The 20,889-nt window shown below is 47.2% G+C and overlaps 1 protein-coding gene across 1 annotated transcript in view; it reads left to right on the top strand.

Annotated features, from left to right (window-relative positions):
* The window catches only part of IGF2BP1 (insulin like growth factor 2 mRNA binding protein 1), a 59,914-nt gene extending 45,521 nt beyond the window's left edge, over positions 1-14,393 (top strand). Inside the window, exons 9-15 of the mRNA XM_031656960.1 lie at positions 375-510; positions 1,555-1,677; positions 2,085-2,204; positions 3,118-3,192; positions 4,012-4,143; positions 4,383-4,496; positions 7,640-14,393. Coding sequence (XP_031512820.1) covers positions 375-510; positions 1,555-1,677; positions 2,085-2,204; positions 3,118-3,192; positions 4,012-4,143; positions 4,383-4,496; positions 7,640-7,732 — 793 coding nt within the window. The 3' untranslated portion in view covers positions 7,733-14,393. The remainder of the gene's footprint in view (positions 1-374; positions 511-1,554; positions 1,678-2,084; positions 2,205-3,117; positions 3,193-4,011; positions 4,144-4,382; positions 4,497-7,639) is intronic.
* Positions 14,394-20,889: the final 6,496 nt, after the last annotated feature.

Here is a 20,889-nt window from a genome sequence, read left to right as displayed (position 1 = left end):
TGCAAGCAGTGTGCTTCTTCATTTCATCAGAGACTAGCCTGTGGGCAAAGTAATTGCTCTTGTCCAAAAAGGTACAGGACATGGATTATGTAGACTCAAGGGAGAAACTTAGAAACACAACCATAATCTGTCTGACATTGGATCCATTGCTAACAGAGGGGTTTGAGTTGGGTGTTGTCATCTCCCTCCATCTTACTCCCTGCCCTGGGTAAAACTGGGGACACCAAAGACTGGAGATGCAGAGTTATTTGCTAGAAGTTGAATGGGCTGCAGAAGTGGTGGGCGTATGACTCAGCTGGCCTCTCGTCTTTGCTCCTGCCGGGGCCTGGTCCTGGCCTGCCAGTGAAAGGACACGACTCTGCTCTTCCTGCCAGGTTGCAAGACCTTACTCTTTACAACCCTGAGAGGACCATCACTGTGAAGGGGGCCATTGAGAATTGTTGCAGGGCCGAGCAGGAAATAATGAAGAAAGTTCGGGAGGCCTATGAGAACGATGTGGCCGCCATGAGCGTGAGTGCTGGGTAGTACCCTCTGCTTATCCTTTCCTGAGTCTTAGCAACAGCAACTTGTGGGGTGGGGGGTGATGGACACGTGCCCTGTGCCGTGCGGCTTTGGAGCTTTAGCTGATGGTTTTGGATCTCGACTGTCAGAAATAGTATTTAAATAGTATTTAATTAGCAAGGATTCTTCACCTGGTTCCTAGAGTAGGGGTCCAATCTTGGGCTTTGAGTCCTGTGATTCCAAGTATGTGTACAATTTGTGTTTGTGTGCACTTTAGTGAAATGCGGGGATCCATTATTGTCATCTGATTTTTTTTTTTTTTTTTTAATTTTTTTGAGATAGGGTCTTGGTCTGTTGCCCAGGTTGGAGCGCAATGGCACAATCATAGCTTACTGCAGCCATGACCCCCTGGGCTGAAGGGATACTCCTGCTTCAGCCTCCCAAGTACCTAGGAGACTACAGGTGTGCACCACCATGCCCAGCTAATTTTTAAAAATTGTATTTTTTGGAACAGGGTCTTGCTGTGTCACCCAGGTTGGTCTCGAACTCCTGGGCTCAAGCGATTCTCCTGCCTTGGCCTCCCAAAGTACTAGGATTATAAGCATGAGCCACTGCACGTAACTCATCTGATTTTTAAAGGAGACTTGGGGTTGGTGTACAGGACCAAAAATGTTTAGAACCACAGCCCTAGAAGTCAGATGGAGCTGTCTCCACGCCTTTTTCTCATGTAGGGGGATTATAGTACAGTGTCATGAGTCTATCGTCTGTCTCCAGCAGTCTGAACAGCCAGAGAGGAAGAACTCCTGAGGGTGTATAACTGTTTGGCATTTCTGGTTGCAGTTGCTAGCCGTTAGTCCAGTGAGAACATCATATCACTTAAAATTCCACACCCGAAGTGTGTAGGTGAGAGTGTATGAAAAGCACAGAATAGGCTTTTGTGCAAAATCATGTAATTCATGTTTTTGGTCCACTTCCCCCTGGGGCTACTCGCCTTTTGTACAGCCAGGGCCTGTCAGGGTGTGCTGACTCCTCGTCCTCACCTTTCTTCCCCAGCTGCAGTCTCACCTGATCCCTGGCCTGAACCTGGCTGCTGTAGGTCTTTTCCCAGCCTCGTCCAGCGCAGTCCCGCCACCTCCCAGCAGCGTTACTGGGGCTGCTCCCTATAGCTCCTTTATGGTAGGTGGAAGGTCTTATTACACGGGACCCCTGGGCCCATATGTGGCCTGCCTTAAGGGGGGACCCAACACCCTATGGGAGTTGGCAACTTTGCAGGGAGAGGGAAGGAAGGTCTCATGGGCATCCCTCCTCCCCAGTGCTCCTAGCCACTGGCTCTGAGGCTCCCAAATGTCTGCCTAGAAAGCTCCCGGGGCATAGGCAGCACTGTAACCTCACTCTTTCCTGGCCTCTTCCCTTTAGCCCTGCTGGGCATTGGAAGAGCTAAAGAGCTCACAGCATCCCTTGGCACCCCAGGGTGGCAGTTTGGTGTCTACTCCTTCCTTCTTGAGGATGCAAGGCAGGGGAGTGGAGGGTTTCTGGGCCATGCTACTTGGGCCCCCTGGTAGTAACGCCCCCTGTCCTGGCAGCAGGCTCCCGAGCAGGAGATGGTGCAGGTGTTTATTCCCGCCCAGGCAGTGGGCGCCATCATCGGCAAGAAGGGGCAGCACATCAAACAGCTCTCCCGGTTTGCCAGCGCCTCCATCAAGGTGATCTGCTCTGTGGGTCTTCCTGTTTCTGGAAAGGGAAGGGGCTCTGCTTTTATCACTCTGCACTTTCTCCCACATTCCCCCTACTCATTTGAGAATTCTGTGTGTCATGTGAGGGACCTTTCTCCCATGGAATCAAAGTTCTCTTTGTTTTTGACCTTGCTTGGTTCCCATGGGATGGCTTCAGTGCTTCTGGGTTTTCAGGCTGGGCAGGGGCAGGGTTATAACATAGAAAGAGAACTTAGGTTCTAACACCAATTGACTTGGGTTCAAATCCCAGATCCACCTCATCACCCCCTTCTCCCAATACACTATATGATCCGAGCCTCACTTTCCTCATCAGTACAATATTATGAAGCTATGTAGCCAAAGAAAGCCCTTCGCTCACCTACTAACACCAAGTTAAGTGTTAGTTGTCTGTTGCCTTCCCTGGTCAAGGTCCAGGGGAGAGAGAAGGGAGAATCTGTCATAGTGAAACAAGGGTGCTGTTAAATTTTCACAAACTTAAATCCAGTTGCTTTAGTTGTCTTAAAAGCTTTGAGCAAAAACCTTGATTGTTCTCCACTGGAGGTGCAGTCACTGCCCTCTATCCGTTGGTCATTTCATTTGTGTCCTTGCCTGTTGGCAGGACTCCACTGAAACCTCTCTTGGAGATTGGGAGATTGGTAAGTGGAGAGAGCAGGAGGCCCTAGTTAGAAAGTGTCATTGAAGCCAGCCCTTCTAACTGACCACCTCTGCCCTCCTAATAATTCTGGTGTGCAGGCGTAATGATGTGGGCTTCAGAGTCTTTGTTCTTCCTTCCCTAAGTCTTCAGAATGGGTAGTTGGGAGTAAGGGTGGTAGAAGGGCAACTGTGGACATGGTGGGGGTCTTCCCATAGAGGGTCCTTCATTGACAAGCTTTTTGCTTTTTAGATTGCACCACCTGAAACACCTGACTCCAAAGTCCGTATGGTTATCATCACTGGACCGCCAGAGGCCCAATTCAAGGTTTTGGTCTTTATTGTTTTGCAAGCTGAACATGGAGGAATTGAGGTTGAGTATTTCCCCTGAGGTAGGAAAAAGGCTGGGGCAGTTTCCCATTAGCCATCAAGTCCTCATCACATCTTTAAGCCTTCCATGCAGGATAAAGGGCTGCAAAGCTATTTTCAAATTGACATCAAACTGGATTTCTGTTGACTTCGTCTTCCCTTTTTAAGGTCCATAGAAGAAGATGGGAAGGAAAGAAGTCCAAGGGCATCTTATTTGCACTCTGCCTTCATTTCTAAGGAAGGCCTTTAATGCCAAATTCTCTTATGTCCCCACTAAATCCTAAGGTTCTTGGACTTCTGATCAGACAGCCAAAAAATAAACCATCAATTAGCTTAACCTAACATATGTGATGATAGAGGAGTGGGACAGCTCTCTGGGCCACTGGAGAGTCAGACAGGCCTGCTCTCTGTATGACTTGATTAGTTGCCATTCAGGGCCTTGAAATGCTGATCAGTGCCGTGTCCAGACTCCATAGGTCTGGTTTGTAGCTTGTGAATTCCATTCCTCTGGGAACTGTTTTTTCCCTTGGGAAGTGTTTATTCAGTTACTCATAACTCATAATCTCCACCCAGGGTCTCCAGTATGATAGCTAAGCAGAAGGAGTGCTGACAAGCTGCCCACCTGAGCCTTGCCCTTCACCTGCCTTAGATGGTTAGCCCACCCAGGATGGGGAGGGCCTGTGGGCCAGAAAATATGGGCTGGAGCTTCCTTTTTCCCACTTTTCCCTTTTGTCATAGATATATGAACCACTGATTAACAATTACCTCCTCTTTTCAGGCTCAGGGAAGAATCTACGGCAAACTCAAGGAGGAGAACTTCTTTGGTCCCAAGGAGGAGGTGAAGCTGGAGACCCACATACGTGTGCCAGCATCAGCAGCTGGCCGGGTCATTGGCAAAGGTGGCAAAACGGTGAGCTGTGAGGGCCAGGTTGAAAGCCCTGGGCCATGGTCTCCAATCTCAACAGCTCTCTCTGGCCTCCTGTGCTGCTCAATCTCAGGACTCCTGATTTGCTCATTTACTTGATTCTACTCCCCAAGCTCAGGTCCTGACTCTTCCAGTTTCTCCCTACTAGTTAACCCTGGTTCCTTTCTCCAACCCCACCCATGCTTTCTTGATGGCACCCTGAGCTCCTCTCTGGCCACCCCCAGGTGAACGAGTTGCAGAATTTGACGGCAGCTGAGGTGGTAGTACCAAGAGACCAGACCCCTGATGAGAACGACCAGGTCATCGTGAAAATCATCGGACATTTCTATGCCAGTCAGGTACATATGGTGCTCCCCCATTGCGGGAGGGCTGCAGGAGCCCAGGGAGCAGAGAAGCAGAGACTCCAGAGGTTGACCTGCATGACCTTGACAAGTCCTGGGGCCTCAGCCACATCTGCCTGCCTCTGGGCTAGGTTATTGCCCTCTTTCAGGTGCAGAAGTGGGATGTGTAGATGACATATCCCCTCTTATTATTCTCTAGGGAAAGTGATTTGACAAGTTTAATGTATATATATTTCATAGATATATATGTTCTACATTAGTCCTTCCCTAACCCCTTTCTGCACTGGTTATGAAAGAAGATTGGTTTTGTTCATGGAATAATGATAACAGTACTAATACCCTGGATTGATTACTTTTTGAAATGTAGTCCCTCTGCCTTTCTCAGAATGGCTGTTCTCTCTCTGGTTTCTGCTCTTCACCCTCCCATTCCTTTCCCAGAACTCATCATCGCTATTCAGCACTTGGACAGGCCTCAGAGCCTGGAAGGGAAGGCCAGTATCAGGTTCAAATTTTGCTGAACCTCAGCAAGGCAAGCAAACAGGTGGTTGACAGCTAATGGTGTTTTCCTAAAGTCTTAAATCCATCAGTGTTAGAACTGGAAAGGAACTTTGGAGACTGTTGATCACAGTTCCTAAAATTCATAGAGGATATCCAGATCTTAGCAGGCTTGTGGTCTGCTGGGGCTGCTAGAGCAATTGGGGCAAACTGGCTCTTGGTTTTTTGGCTTCCAGTGCCATATAGTATAGCATCAAGTATGGAGGTTTTGGAGCCAGGGAGCTTTGACCTCAAACTTCACATATATAGCCTTTCTGCTATGTGACCTTGGATAAGTAACTTTCTCTGGTAACCCTTTGAGAAGTATTTATAAGAGGCTTTTGTTACATCTCAACAATATATATATAAAATAACAAATAAAGGAAGTATTAATAAGAGCCATAAAATAATAATAATATCTAAGATTTATGGATGCCTTTGGATATACCCAGCACTGTTTTTTGTGGTTTATATATATTAACTCATTTAATTCTCACAACAATTTCATTTTATAAATGAAGCTTAAGAGGATAAATGTGAATCTTTAATTCAGCTGTTTTTTTTTTTTTTTTTTTTTTTGAGACGGAGTCTCACTGTGTCTCCCAGGCTGGAGTGCAGTGGCGCGATCTCGGCTCACTGCAAGCTCCGCCCCCCGGGTTCACGCCATTCTCCCGCCTCAGCCTCCCAAGTAGCTGGGACTACAGGCGCCCGCTACCGCGCCCGGCTAGTTTTTTGTATTTTTAGTAGAGACGGGGTTTCACCATGTTAGCCAGGATAGTCTCGATCTCCTGACCTTGTGATCCACCCGCCTCGGCCTCCCAAAGTGCTGGGATTACAGGCTTGAGCCACCGCGCCCGGCCGCTGTTTTTTTTAAGAGAGTAAATATCCAAAGATGCACAAAGCCAGGATATATTAATATTAAACACGGAAGCAATTTTAGCTGATCAGAAGGAGAATTAAATGAAAAGCTGTGTAAAACATCAAGCCATGGTTGATGGAGTTGGACCTTTTTTTTTAATTTTTTATTTATTTATTTTTTTTGAGACGGAGTCTTGCTCTGTCGCCCAGGCTGGAGTGCAGTGGCCAGATCTCAGCTCACTGCAAGCTCCGCCTCCCGGGTTCACGCCATTCTCCTGCCTCAGCCTCCCGAGTAGCTGGGACTACAGGCGCCCGCCACCTCGCCCGGCTAGTTTTTTGTATTTTTTAGTAGAGACGGGGTTTCACCGTGTTAGGCAGGATGGTCTTGATCTCCTGACGTTGTGATCCACCCGTCTCGGCCTCCCAAAGTGCTGGGATTACAGGCTTGAGCCACCGCGCCCGGCCTTGGACCTCCACATTATTTTCCCAACCTAGATCAACTTTCCTTTTTTTCTTTCTTTCTTTTTTTGCGATAGGGTCTTGCTCTGCCACCCAGGCTGGAGGGCAGTGGTGTGACCACAGCTCACTGCAGCCTCTACCTCCCAGGCTCAAGTGATCCTCCCACCTCAGGCCCCCCAAGTAGCGGGGACTACAGGCAGATACCACAATCAGCTAATTTTTGTATTTTTTTGTAGTAATGAGGTTTCACTGTGTGGCCCAGGCTAGTCTCAAACACTTGGGCTCAAGTGATCTCACTGCCTCAGCCTCCCAAAGAGCTGGGATTATAGGTGCGCATCACCACGCTTGGCTAATTTTTGTATTTTTAGTAAAGATTGGGTTTCACCATGTTGGCCAGGCTGCTCTCGAACTCCTGACCTCAGGTGATTCACCCACCTCAGCCTCCCAAAGTGCTAGGATTACAGGCGTGAGCCACCGCTCCTGGCCATATCTGGACATTTTATTCCTTTTCCTGGGGTATTAAAATGAAGCATGGATTTCTGATGATGTCTCCTAAGTTATGACCCTCTATAACAGGGGTCCGCAAACTCCGGGCCACGGACTGGTACTGGGCTGCACAGCAGGAGGTGAGCGGCGGACGAGCGGGCATTACCTCCTGAGCCCTGCTTCCTGTCAGATCAGGGCGGCATTAGATTCTCATAGGAGGGTGAACCCTGTTGTGAAGTGCTCCAGGGATGTGTAGTACATGCGAAGGATCTAGGTTGCACACTCCTTATGAGAATCTAATGCATGCTGATTTGAGGCTTCATCCTGAAACCACTTCCCCACCCCCACCTCCATCCGTGGAAGAAAAATTGTCTTCCATGAAACCAGTTCCTGGTGCCAGAACAGTTGGGAGTTGGGACCACTGCTGTACAATGCGTAATATATTTCTGCCTAGAAACTCTAGGCATTCTGTTTTGGGTTTGGTAATGTGTATCAACTTTGTCAAATTTTAAATTCTGATGAATGGATTAATACTACTGTTTCTCCTTCCTTCATGTCCCCCAACCCCATCTCCCACTTAAACCCACCACATTTGCTGTATTTTCCAGAGGATGCTCAGGCTCCACTGGAGGCAAAAAAATGTAAGGTCACCCCACTCCTCCTTCTTCCTCTTTATCTTTCCTCTGAGTCCCGTGTGACCTGTTCTGTTTATTGCCTGTGTCTGGACCTGATGACCTCTCTTCCGTGGAAGGCTGTCTCCTTGGAGGTCCTCACACCCACCCTCTTGCCTGTTCTTGCTGCAGATGGCTCAGCGGAAGATCCGAGACATCCTGGCCCAGGTTAAGCAGCAGCATCAGAAGGGACAGAGTAACCAGGCCCAGGCACGGAGGAAGTGACCAGCCCCTCCCTGTCCCTTCGAGTCCAGGACAACAATGGGCAGAAATCGAGAGTGTGCTCTCCCCGGCAGGCCTGAGAATGAGTGGGAATCTGGGACACCTGGGCCGGGCTGTAGATCAGGTTTGCCCACTTGATTGAGAAAGATGTTCCAGTGAGGAACCCTGATCTCTTAGCCCCAGACACCCACCCAATTGGCCCAACATTCTCTGCCCCTCGGGGTGTCAGAAATTCTAGCGCAAGGCACTTTTAAACGTGGATTGTTTATAGAAGCTCTCCAGGCCCCACCAAGAGGGTGGATCACACCTCAGTGGGAAGAAAAATAAAATTTCCTTCAGGTTTTAAAAACATGCAGAGGGGTGTTTTAATCAGCCTTAAAGGATGGTTCATTTCTTGACCTTAACATTTTTCCAATTTTCTTCCCCCTACTTGGGTAGTTGATTAAAATACCTCCATTTCCTGCCTCTTTCTATATTTACACTAATTGTTTTATCTTTATTGCTACCAGAAAAAAATGCGAACGAATGCATTGCTTTGCTTACAATATTGACTCAAGGGAAAAGAACTGTCAGTATCTGTAGATTAATTCCAATCACTCCCTAACCAATAGGTACAATAGGGAATGAAAAAGAGGGGAAAATGGGGAGAAAGATGGTTAAAACACATAATAATCCACGTTTAAAAGAAGTGCCCTTGTGGCTGATCTGTTCCAGATCACCATCTTCAAATTGGCACAACCGAAATTTCCCCACTGTGTTGGGGCTTCCCCACCACATTCACGTCCCTCTCCCGTGTAGGCTTCACATTATGTCCAGGTGCACATAGGTGGTATTGAATGCTCAGCAGGGTAGGGGCTGACCACTGTCCCTGATTCCCATCGTTCTCAGGCGGATTTTATATTTTTTTAAAGTCTATTTTAATGATTGGATATGAGCACTGGGAAGGGGACGCTAACTCCCCTTGATAAAGTCTCAGTTCCATGGAGGACTTAAGTGGCCCTAAAGGCTGCCACGGTGCCCTCACCCCAGCCCATGTGCTCCCATAAGGGCTGGTTCCTAGAGGCAGGGGTTGTGGGGCACTCCCAGCCACGGCACTGTTTCCTTGGTGGTGGGACTTGGAACCCAACCCTGAGCTCCCGATAAAGCTAAAGTCCATCATCTGGCAAATTGAGTAAATTGGAGAGTACTTGCTTCTGTTTGTATCTGAGAGGAATTTTTAACTGATGGCTTCTGTCTCTATGAATCATTATCAGCATGATGAAAGGTGTGTCTAAAAAACAATTCAGAATACCAGCAGCATTGTACAGCAAGGGATAAATATAATTTATTATTAATTTACCAGGCTTAATAAGATCCTATGGAGTGTTCAGCCCTTGTAGGGGACAGAAGCCATCAGTTAAATGAGGCTAGGCCTCCCCTCCTAATATACTGATTGACAATGCATATTAGCCAGGTAATGCACTTTAGCTACCCTGGACAATGCTATCAAGTGTGTGGGAAGGGAGGAAGGCCTCTCTACATATGGAAAAGCCCATGCGTGGAGTTCCCCTCCTTTCAACATTGCAACAACAGTAACAACAAGACAACCGCAACATGTGGGCGTAGTCAGGCAATGCTGTGTGCGAAGTAAACTACCTCAAGGTATGAAGTTACCTCAGCAATTATTTTCCTTTTTGTTCCCCCCAACCCCATTAAAAAAAAATTTTTTTTATTTTTGTTTTTTTGCGGCTTGCTGATATTTTATATAAAAAAGAAAAAACAAAAGAGAAGCTGATAGTCTTGAATATTTTATTTTTTTAATGAAAAGAAAAAACAAAGTTATGTTTCATAATTTCTTACATGAGCCAGTAACCCTTTAGGAACTCTCTATGGAGAACAGGCCTGATGGGAAAGGCTTTGGGGGCTGCCCCCTTAGGAGGAGGCTAGTGCTAAGAGGAAAGGCCTGGGTTTGAGAGAGCCCAGAGGGGCAGAGCCCAGAGCCTTGTTTGGCCCTGATCCCTGACTTCTAGAGCCCCAGCTGCTGGCCACTGCTGGAATATCCTACCTGATAGGATTAAAAGGCCTAGCAGAGCTGGGGGCTCTCAGTGGTTAAACAGTGCCCAACAACCAACCACCTGGCCCTTGGTCTCTTCTCTTTCCTCCTTTGGTTAAACAGCATCTCAGCAAGCTTTTCCCACCAGTGGTGCTGTTGAGATATTTTAAAATATTGCCTCCGTTTTATCGAGGAGAGAAATAATAACTAAAAAATATACCCTTTTAAAAAATCTATATTTCTCCGTCTAAAAATATGGGAGCCGAGATTCCGTTCATGGAAGAAAGACAAGGCCACCCTCTCGCCCTCAGAGAGGTCCACCTGGTTTGTCATTGCAGTGCTTTTCATTTTTTTTTGTTGTTGTTGTTACTGTTTCATTTCAATTCAGTCTTGCTGTTCTTCTTAATCTATATCCATAGATCCAAGGGGCAAACAGATACTACTGCCCCCACCTCTGTCTCCCTGTCTTCTTTAGATCGGTCTGATTGATTTTAAAAGTGGACCCAAACTTAGGGAATTCTTGATTTAGGGTGGCTCCTGGCAAGGAGGGGCAGGGAATATGGGGACGTGACTGGGACAGGTTCCTGCCTTATCACTTTCTCCCTAGGACATTCCCTTGTAGCCCCCAGAACTGGCCCAAATTGAAGAGAAGCAGAAAAGCATTTAGGGATCACATCAGGCCAGTAGAATTAAGCCTCTCCACCTGTCCCAACCATAAAAAGGGTCTCCCAGCTCTCCATCTCTGGCTCTGTATGCTTTGTCCCAAAACAAAGCAGATAACGTTCAGACGTCGGCCATTTAATAATTTAAAGCGAATTTCCAGCAGCAAGCATGCTTTGATATCTGGTTCAGACTATCATCAGGAAGAAAAAAAAAAAAATCCCACAGTACCTGAAATGTGATTGTTGCAGTGTTCAGTTTCCTTGGGGGCCTGCTCCCTTCACACCTTGAGCCAAAGTCCTTTTCCGTTGGCTGATTCAGCTCCCAGAAGAGACCAGGAAGTGTGTGGCAAGGGACTGGAAAACTTCACTTGCTTGGATTAGGCAAGGCTCCACTCGTTGATATTTGCCCAGCAGGAAAATCGTGAAAGTTATACCACCAGAAAGCAAAAGGAGCATGGTTTGGTGGTTAAGGTTTAGTGGGATGAAGGACCTGTCTTGGTGGGCCGGGCCCTCCTGTGTCCCATAGGCTAGGTCTTAGGGCAACTCCTCGCCCTCCTGCTCAGCACCTCCATTTCCCCATCCTTGGTGAGATAACAAGCTATCGCGAAAAGCACTTGGGAGATTTGGATGATTTGAGAAGAGTGACTTAAAAAAAAAATGCTTCTGTGCTCTAAGATATATATGTGTGTGTGTGTGCTACATATATATTTTTAAGAAAGGACCATCTCTTTAGGATATATTTTTAAATTCTTTGAAACACATAACCAAAATGGTTTGATTCACTGACTGACTTTGAAGCTGCATCTGCCAGTTACACCCCAAATGGCTTTAATCCCCTCTCGGGTCTGGTTGCCTTTTGCAGTTTGGGTTGTGGACTCAGCTCCTGTGAGGGGTCTGGTTAGGAGAGAGCCATTTTTAAGGACAGGGAGTTTTATAGCCCTTTTCTACTCTTTCCTCCCCTCCTCCCAGTCCTTATCAATCTTTTTTCCTTTTTCCTGACCCCCTCCTTCTGGAGGCAGTTGGGAACTATTCTTGTTTATGCCTCACTATTGGCAGAAAAGACCCCATTTAAAAGAGAACACTGGAGGGGGGGATCCTCTAGTTGGTTCTGTGTCCATTTTCCTCTGTGCCAAAGACAGACAGACAGAGGCTGAGAGAGGCTGTTCCTGAATCAAAGCAATAGCCAGCTTTCGACACATACCTGGCTGTCTGAGGAGGAAGGCCTCCTGGAAACTGGGAGCTAAGGGTAAGGCCCTTCCCTTCAGAGGCTCCTGGGGGACTAGGGTGTGGTGTTTGCCAAGCCAAGGGGTAGGGAGCCGAGAAATTGGTCTGTCAGCTTCTGGTTGCACTTTGGGGAAGGAGAGGAAGTTTGGGGCTCCAGGTAGCTCCCTGTTGTGGGACTGCTCTCGGTCCCCTGCCCCTACTGCAGAGATAGCACCGCCAAGTTCCCTTCAGGCCTGGCAGACGGGCAGTGAGGAGGGGCCTCAGTTAGCTCTCAAGGGTGCCTTCCCCTCCTCCCACCCCAGACACACCCTCTGCCAAACTGGGAACCAGCAGTGCTAGTAACTACCTCACAGAGCCCCAGAGGGCCTGCTTGAGCCTTCTTGCTCCACAGGAGAAGCTGGTGCCTCTAGGCAACCCCTTCCTCCCACCTCTCATCAGGGGTGGGGGTTTTCTTTTCTTTCCCCTGAAGTGTTTATGGGGAGATCCTAGTGGCTTTGCCATTCAAACCACTCGACTGTTGCCTGTTTCTTGAAAACCAGTAGAAGGAAAACAGCACAGCCTGTCACAGTAATTGCAGGAAGATTGAAGAAAAATCCTCATCAGTGCCAGGGAACATAAAAGCCATTTCCCTTCCAAATACTCGATAATTTAGATGCAGAACATTTCTCTTAGAGTAACACCAGCTGAAAACTTCAGTTTCTTACCTTTGGATACATAAGGCTTCTCTATCGGGGTACGGGACAGGGAGAAGGCCTCATGTCTGAAGGGGGATTTAGGGGCTAGAGCCCCAACCCTGACCCTTGGCCCTGTGCACCGCTTTGGGGCACAGTCTGATGGCGCCTTTGCTGGCGTCTTAGTATGGTTGACTCCGGACGGACAAAAGAAAATTTTTTTCTTGAATGAAATAGCAGGAAGCTCCTCGGGAGCATGTGTTTTGATTAACCGCAGGTGATGGATGCTACGAGTATAAATGGATTAACTACCTCAATCCTTACAGTAAGATTGGAACTAAGGGCAGGGACTCGTGCATAAGGGTATGAATCCCAGCCAGGACAAGTGAGTTGAGGCTTGTGCCACAAAAGGTTTGTCCTTGGGGAACAGGCAGGCCTGCCAGGATCCCCCCCATATCGATTGGGCTGGGAGGGCTGGCTGTGAGGTCCCCACTTTCTGCCTTCCTTGCCCATGTGTCACCCCTTTGGCCTCCAGCTTGTCTCTCTCTCACTTTCTATAGCTTTGTTGAACCAGATGGTGAGGAAGGGAATGGCCTCCTCCCTTCTAGAGGGGACTGGCTGGAGTGAGACCTGGGGCTTGGCCTGGAACCCACCACACAGCCCCAAAGTCAGGAAGCCTGGGGAAGCCAGAGCTGAGACCTCTTCAACAGGGTTTCTTTGAGATCCTACACCTCCATTGGGCCCTTTCTCAGTCTTCAAGGGAGGCCCAGTTGGCTCTAGAAGGAGAAGAGGTGGAGCAGGATCCTTTGCCCTGGTTGAGTCCGAGGGCCCAGTCCTTGGACTCATTCAGGCCGTCTTTGTAGTTGGGGGAGTTTCACTGGGCGATCCCAGCCTCTCCCCACCCTCTAATGGACCTCCTCATAGAAGCCCCATTTCACTTTTGTTTTATCTACCTCTTAGCAAAACAATAGATAAATTAGGTAGTGGCAACTCCACTTGCTTAGGTTAGGGGGGGAAAAAGATTTCTTTTTCCAAAGGAAAAAAAATATTACCTTGAGAATACTTTCCAAAAAATAAAATAAAAAAAACCAAAAAAAAAAATTTTTTTTTTTTTTTTTTTTTTAAAGAGGGAGACATTTTCCAGTGACCACTGGATTGTTTTAATTTCCCAAGCTTTTTTTCCCCCCATAAATAAGTTTCACTCTTTGGCGATTTTCTTCACTTGTTTAAGATAACGTGCCAGCTAATCTAACAGGTAACAGCTTTCACTGTCTGCCCCTGGCTTGTCTCACCCCATCCCCCACCCTATTCCTGCCAGTGAGTCCTTCCTGTGCTTCTCTCCCTTCTCCCCTCCTAGCCAGCTGACTTCAGTCACCCCCGCCCCTCCCCCCTGCCAACAAGCCCCCTAGGAATAAAGGCTTTGTTTTGGGGATGCTTAAATCTTGACTGCACTTCCCCGCTTTGGGGGCTGGGGAGCCACTTGTAACATTTCTGTGCAGATTTTATGTTAGCCACTGCTATGTAAAAGCACGTTCAAAATGAATTTCAGCAGATTATGTGTTACCATAATGAATAAATGTCCTCTACCACATTTGGAGTCTCCCTTTTCTCCAGAATCTTGATCCTGGTCCCCAAAACCAGAATGAATCAAAAGAGCTTCCTCCCCTGAGGCAAAGTGGATTTGTAAGCAGTTCTGAAACATCACTTACTCAGAAGAGGGAAAGATGTATTTTGATGAGTGCAAATCGGGAAGGGCTGGAGGCCTACTGCTTGGGACTGGTTTTTTAAAAATATGAGTGCTACCTTATTCTGTAGTTGCAGCAACTTTGAAAATTGTATTTTACTGGAAATCTGCCGGCCATCACCACCCGATTTTGATTGTACCCTTCCTCCCATCCTTTAATCTGTTCATTGCTTTGGGGGAGGTGGGGCAGCTGGCTCACACGTTGGAGTTTGTTCTTTGATGGATGAAGGAACACTCCAGTTTTCTTTCCCGTGAAGGTTGTTTCAGCCACAAACCACTTCATTTTGCTGTTTCAATTTCAAAATAAAAGGAAACTTATATTGAAAGACAAGTATGTCTGTGTCTCAGGATTTTTGGGTCTGGGAGCTGAGATGCTCAACCTCAGCATGGGAGCCCTGGTTCCCAGGGACCTGAGTCATCCAAATGCAAAGTAGGCATTTTCCTTCAACATACAGAAGAGTGGTTTTTAAATGGTGCCCTGCTCTTAATTACCTTTGCATGTTGGGAGGGGCAGGTCAGGTGTTTGGAATGAGGGTTCCAGCATTAAAGAAGATGTTGGGACATCACTGCAGAGAAGTAGCTGTCCAAGAAGTGATGAGGATGTGTCACTCTTCCTAACACCCTAAGAAAAAAAACCATGTAAGTGACCTATGTTTCTGGGTTTCCTGTTAAGGGAAAGGTCTATTCTGACCTTGCCCTCCATTTTTTTTTTTTTTTTTCCCAATTTGGTTTTTTCTTTGATTGTTTGTTTTTGAGGATATCACTCTGTCACCCAGGCTGGAGTGCAGTGGTGCGATTTTGGCTCACTGCAACCTCCACCTCCCAGGTTCAAGTGATTCTCCTGCCTCAGCCTCCCAGGTAGCTGAGATTACAGGCATGTATCACCATGCTGGGCTAATTTTTTTTTTTTTTTTTTGAGACAGAGTCTCGCTCTGTAACCCAGGCTGTGAAGTGCAGTGGCGTGATCTTGGCTCACTGCAGCCTTCTCCCGGGTTCACGAGATTCTCCTGCCTCAGTCTCCCGAGTATCTGGGACTACAGGTGCCTGCCATCATGCCTGGCTAAGTTTTGTATTTTTAGTAGAGATGGGGTTTTGCCATATTGGCTAGGCTGGTCTTAAACTCCTGACCTTGTGATCTGCCTGCCTTGGCCTCCCAAAGTGCTGGGATTATAGGTGTGAGCCACTGCACCCAGCCACCTGGCTAATTTTTTTTTTTTTTTTTTTTTTTGCGGAATGAGGTCTCGCCATGTTGGCCAGGCTGGTCTCAAAACTCCAGGCCTCAAGTGATCCACCTGCCTTGGCCTCCCAAAGTACTGGGATTACAGGTGTGAGCCACCACAGCTGGTTTAAATATTTTAATAACATGATTAAGATACTCTAATTCAAATAATCAGTCCAAATATACTTCATGCTGACTACTGAACCGATCCATTAAGATCAAGAACAAAACCCCAAAGATAATGCATAACTACATTTTAAAGTTTATGGGCAGGACAATACAGTGAGATACTAAATGGAAAAAAATTAATATAAAAAGCATAGTTATTATTTGCAATTAATACTGCATTTTCAGGAAGTCGAAAAAGTTAATAAATTTTTTTTTTTTTTTGAGATGGAGTTTTACTGTTGTGCAGGTGGGAGTGCAATGGCACTATCTTGGTTCACCGCAACCTCTGCCTCCTGGGTTCAAGCGATTCTGCTGCCTCAGCCTCCCAAGTAGCTGAGATTACAGGCACCCACCACCATGCCTAACTAATTGTATTTTTAGTAGAGACAGGGTGTCACCATGTTGGTCAGGCTGGTCTCGAACCCCTGACCTCAAGTGATCCACCCGCCTCGGCCTCTCAAAGTGCTGGGATTACAGGTGTGAGCCACTGTACCGGCCCTTAATAAACTTATAATTTAGTAAAGGGGTCACTTAAATATCCTAAAGAAAAATAACCAGGCTGGGCACAGTGGCTCACGCCTGTAATCCCAGCACTTTGGGAGGCCTAGGCGGACGGATCACCTGAGGTCAGGAGTTCAAGAACAGCCTGACAAACATGGAGAAACCGTGTCTCTACTAAAAGTACAAAATTAGCCAGGTGTGGTGGTGCATGATTGTAATCCCAGCTACTTGGGAGGCTGAGGCAGGAGAATCACTTGAACCGGGAGGCGGAGATTGTGGTGAACAGAGATAGCGCCGTTGCACTCCAGCTTGGGCACAAAAGCGAAAATCTGTCTCAAAAACAAAAACAATTTTAAAAGTTATAAGTGGGCTGTTGGGAGCGGTGACTCACGCCTGTAGTCCCAGCACTTTGGGAGGCCGAGGCCATCCTGGCTAACAGGGTAAAACCAGGTCTCTACTAAAAATACAAAAAAAATTAGCCAGGTGTGGTGGCAGGCGCCTGTAGTCCCAGCTACTCGGGAGGCTGAGGCAGGAGAATGGTGTGAACCTGGGAAGCGGAGCTTGCAGTGAGCCGAGATTGCGCCACTGCACTCCAGCCTGGGCGACAGCAAGACTCCGTCTCAAAAAAAAAATGTGATAAGTGGGTCAGGTACAGTGGCTCACGCCCGTAATCTCAGCACTTTGGGAGGCTGAGGCAGTGGGTCATCTGAGGTCAGGAGTTGGAGACCAGCCTGGCCAACATGGTGAAACCTCACCTCTACTAAAAATGCAAAAATTAGCCGGGTGTGGTGGTGTGTCCCTGTAGTCCCAGCTTCTCTGGAGGCTGAGGCAGGAGAATCACTTGAACCAGGGAGGCGGAAGTTGCGGTGAGCCAAGATCAAGCCAGTGCACTCTAGCCTAGGCGACAGAGCAAGACTCCATCTAAAATAAATAAATAAGAAGAAGAATTAGAAGACCACAGCAGTGATATCTAGAATAAAAAAAGAGCAAAAGAGCAAAGCAATACAAAATAGAAAAGAAGAGCTAGGAAATACAAAGGATAGTTGTAGAAGTGCTAACATCCAGATACTTGTGTTAAGAGAGAGAAATAGCAGGAGAAATATTAAAGAAAAACAGTAGAGATTAATTTCTGAGAGTTCACAAACTTGTCAAACCTCAGATTGAAAGGGCCCATAGCTTGCCAAAGCTAATAGAGTTGGAAAATATCACATCTACATACATTCTAGTGATATTTAAGTAGATCAAAGCCAAAGAGAAAATTCTAAGAGCAAATTGCATATAAAGAAATAAGAGGCCGGGCGGGTGGCTCACGCCTGTAATCCCAGCGGGAGGCTGAGGCGGGTAGATCACAAGGTCAAGAGTTTGAGACCAGGCTGGCCAATATGGTGAAACCCTGTCTCTACTAGAAATACAAAAATAAGCCAGGTGTGGTGGCGGGTACCTATAGTCCCAGCTAGTCGGGAGGCTGAGGCAGGAGAGTTGCTTGAACCCAAGAGGCGGATTCAGTGAGCTGAGATCGTGCTATTGCACTCCAGCCTGGGCAACAGAGGGAGACTCCGTCTCCAAAAAAAAAAAGAAAGGGCGCAGTGACACACCTGTAATCCCGGCACTTTGGGAGGATGAGGCAGGTGGACCATGAGGTCAGGAGTTTGAGACCAGCCTGGCCAATATGGTGAAGACCCGTCTCTACTAAAAATACAAAAATAAGCCAGGTGTGGTGGCGGGTACCTATAGTCCCAGCTAGTCGGGAGGCTGAGGCAGGAGAGTTGCTTGAACCTGAGAGGCGGAGGTTGCAGTGAGCTGAGATCGTGCCACTGCACTCCAGCCTGGGAGACAGAGTCTCTGTCTCAAAAAAAAAAAAAAACCAGACCGATATTATATTTTTTAACAGTAATACTAGGTACAAGAAGATATTGGAGAAGTAAAGAAGTTTTAAAAATATGGAAGCACAATAACTTAAAATACAGGTTTTTTACATCCAGCCAAAGTGCTCAAATATAGGTGCCTGGTAGTAAGATCCCCAGGAATGCAAGGCTTCAGAAGTTTTGTCCTGCAAGGTCTTACAAGCAAATAAGCAGTTTTGGATGAAATCAAAAAACTAGCCGGGCGCGGTAGCGGGCGCCTGTAGTCCCAGCTACTTGGGAGGCTGAGGCGGGAGAATGGCGTGAACCTGGGGGGCGGAGCTTGCAGTGAGCCGAGATCGCGCCACTGCACTCCAGCCTGGGAGACACAGTGAGACTCCGTCTCAAAAAAAAAAAAAAGACTCAGTCACAAAAAAAAAAAAAAAAAAAAAAGAAGAGGTGAGACAAGACAAGACAAGGAGATACTGTAAGAGATGTATGAGAGTTTGTTGTCTTAACAGAATTAACTGAGGCCAAAGAAAAAAGAAAAGTTTTATCCATTATAATCCAGAAATAAAGAGATAAGTCTAGAAATATTAGCACCACGAAGCTGGAGGAAGCAACCAAGCGGTGTGTGAGTGTGCTGATGATGGAGACAGACAGATAGCTTTTTTTTTTTTTTTAAGATTGTTTAAGATTGTGTCTCTATTGCCTGGGCTGGAGTGCAGTGGCAACCTCTGCAGGGCTCACTGCAACCTCTGCCTCCCGGACTCAGGTGATCCTCCCACCTCAGCCTCCTGAGTAGCTGGGACTACAGGTGCATGTCGGATTTTTTTTTTTTTAATAAGGGATTTAGAAAGAAAATGAAAAGAGGTCAGCTATTTGGAATAGAAAAGCAAGGCAGAGGGTAACAAGAGGCCTGAGATGGAACCTGGGGGAGATAGGAGGGACATGGTGGCCAGCCTCAGGTTTTTGTTGAAATGTCACCTGAGAGCTCAGAGACACCTTCTATGACCATTGAGGGGTCTTGCAACCTCTTTCCCAAACCCAACATGCTCTCTTCCCTTTGTCAACTTCAATTTTTCTCTACAGAAAATTCTCTAATTGACTGGGGCGTGGTGGCTCACTCCTGTAATCGCAGCACTTTGGGAGGCTGAGCGGGGCAGATCACGAGGTCAGGAGATGGAGACTATCCCGGATAACACGGTGAAACCCCGTCTCTACTAAAAATACAAAAAAATTAGCTGGGTGTGGTGGCACGCACCTGTAGTTCCAGCTACTCGGGAGGCTGAGGCAGCAGAATCACTTGAACCCGGGAGGTGGAGGTTGCAGTGAGCTGAGATCGCGCTACTGCACTCCAGCTTGGGTGACAGAGCGAGACTCCGTCTCAAAAAAAAAAAAAAAAGAAAAAAGAAAATTCTCTAATTTACCATTATCTGACATACTGTATACTTTCCTTATTTAATCTGTACTTCATTGTATATTTATTTTACCTTTTGAATTTTTTTTTTTTTTTTTTTTTTTTTTTTTTTTTTTTTTTGAGGCGGAGTCTTGCTCGGTAGCCCGGGCTGGAGTGCAGTGGCCGGATCTCAGCTCACTGCAAGCTCCGCCTCCCGGGTTTACGCCATTCTTCCGCCTCAGCCTCCCAAGTAGCTGGGACTACAGGCGCCCGCCACCTCGCCCGGCTAGTTTTTTGTATTTTTAGTAGAGACGGGGTTTCACGGTGTTAGCCAGGATGGTCTCGATCTCCTGACCTCGTGATCCGCCCGTCTCGGCCTCCCAAAGTGCTGGGATTACAGGCTTGAGCCACCGCGCCCGGCCCTACCTTTTGAATTTAAGAATAGCACACATACAGAAAAGTGCACAGATCATAAGTGAATTAACGAATTCACAAACTGAAAATGTACCGCTATCACCAACACCCAGATCAAGAAAGAGGACATCACCAGCACCCCTGAAAGCCACTCATGCTCATCTCTTTCCCATCCCCAGCAAAGGTTGCCACCATTCTGGCTTCTAACTTATTTGCTCTCTGCCATACCTCTAGAATCTAACCTCCATGCAGGCAGGGATCTTTGTTCTGTCTGTTCTGTTTTCTAGTAGGGGAATAACTCTGCTATGGCACCATGGTGACCTTGCATGTATTCACGCAGGCAAAGGCTTGAGACACAGCCTCCCTGAGTTTTGGCAGAATGCCTTGTGATCCTCCCAGAACACGAGGGGACTGCAGGCCTGTAAAGGGCTACTATGAGGTCAACTCCCACCTGCCTCTCTCTCCCAGAAGACTGTCATGAAACTGTTTTTCATGACTCCTGGATTCTGATTACTCAGTCTGCCCCCTCCCTCCCTCAGAGTAGAGTGCAGGATACCAAACCACAGAGCTGCAGCCTCAGCTTGGCTCCTCCTCAGTAGGGTGTTCCATGCTTCGTAGGACAAGGATCATGGGAGCAGGTGCCTTTGGCTTATCCTTCTTTTCACCACTGATGTAAGTACTAACGTGGAAATCTAAGAGTGACTCGTATCTTTTTTTTTTTTTTTTTTCCTGAGACGGATTCTTGCTCTGTCGCCCAGGCTGGAGTGCGATGGTGCAATCTCGGCTCACTGCAACCTCCACCTCCTGGACTCAAGCAATTCTCCTGCCTCAGCCTCCCAAGTAGGTGGGATTACAGGCGCCACCGCGCCTGGCTAATTTTTGTATTTTTGTAGAGATGGGGTTTCACCATGTTGGCCAGGCTGGTCTTGTACTTCTGACCTCATGATCCACCTGCCTCGGCCTCCCAAAGTGTTCAGATGACAGGCATGAGCCACCGCACCCAGCCTCATTGTATCTTTACTGGTTGAATCAGTCAGATCTTGGCCTTGCCTTATCTTGTACTCAGGAGTTTGACAAATTTGCCACCCAATGGTGGGGACTGTAAAGTTACAGTGCCCTTAAAAGATTACCCAAAGCTGAGTATGGTGGGTCACACCTGTAATCCCAGCTAGAGCAGGAGGATGGCTTGAGCTCAGGAGTTCGAGACCAGCCTGGGCAACAAATCGAGACCTTGTCTCTACTTTATAAAATTTAAAAAAAAAAAATGACTTGAGGCTTTGTGAGA

Source organism: Papio anubis, chromosome 17 (assembly GCF_008728515.1).
Source record: "Papio anubis isolate 15944 chromosome 17, Panubis1.0, whole genome shotgun sequence".
Taxonomy (NCBI): Eukaryota; Metazoa; Chordata; class Mammalia; order Primates; family Cercopithecidae; genus Papio; species Papio anubis.
Note: the sequence above shows the minus strand (reverse complement) of the source record. Positions and strands in the feature narration are given on the sequence as shown.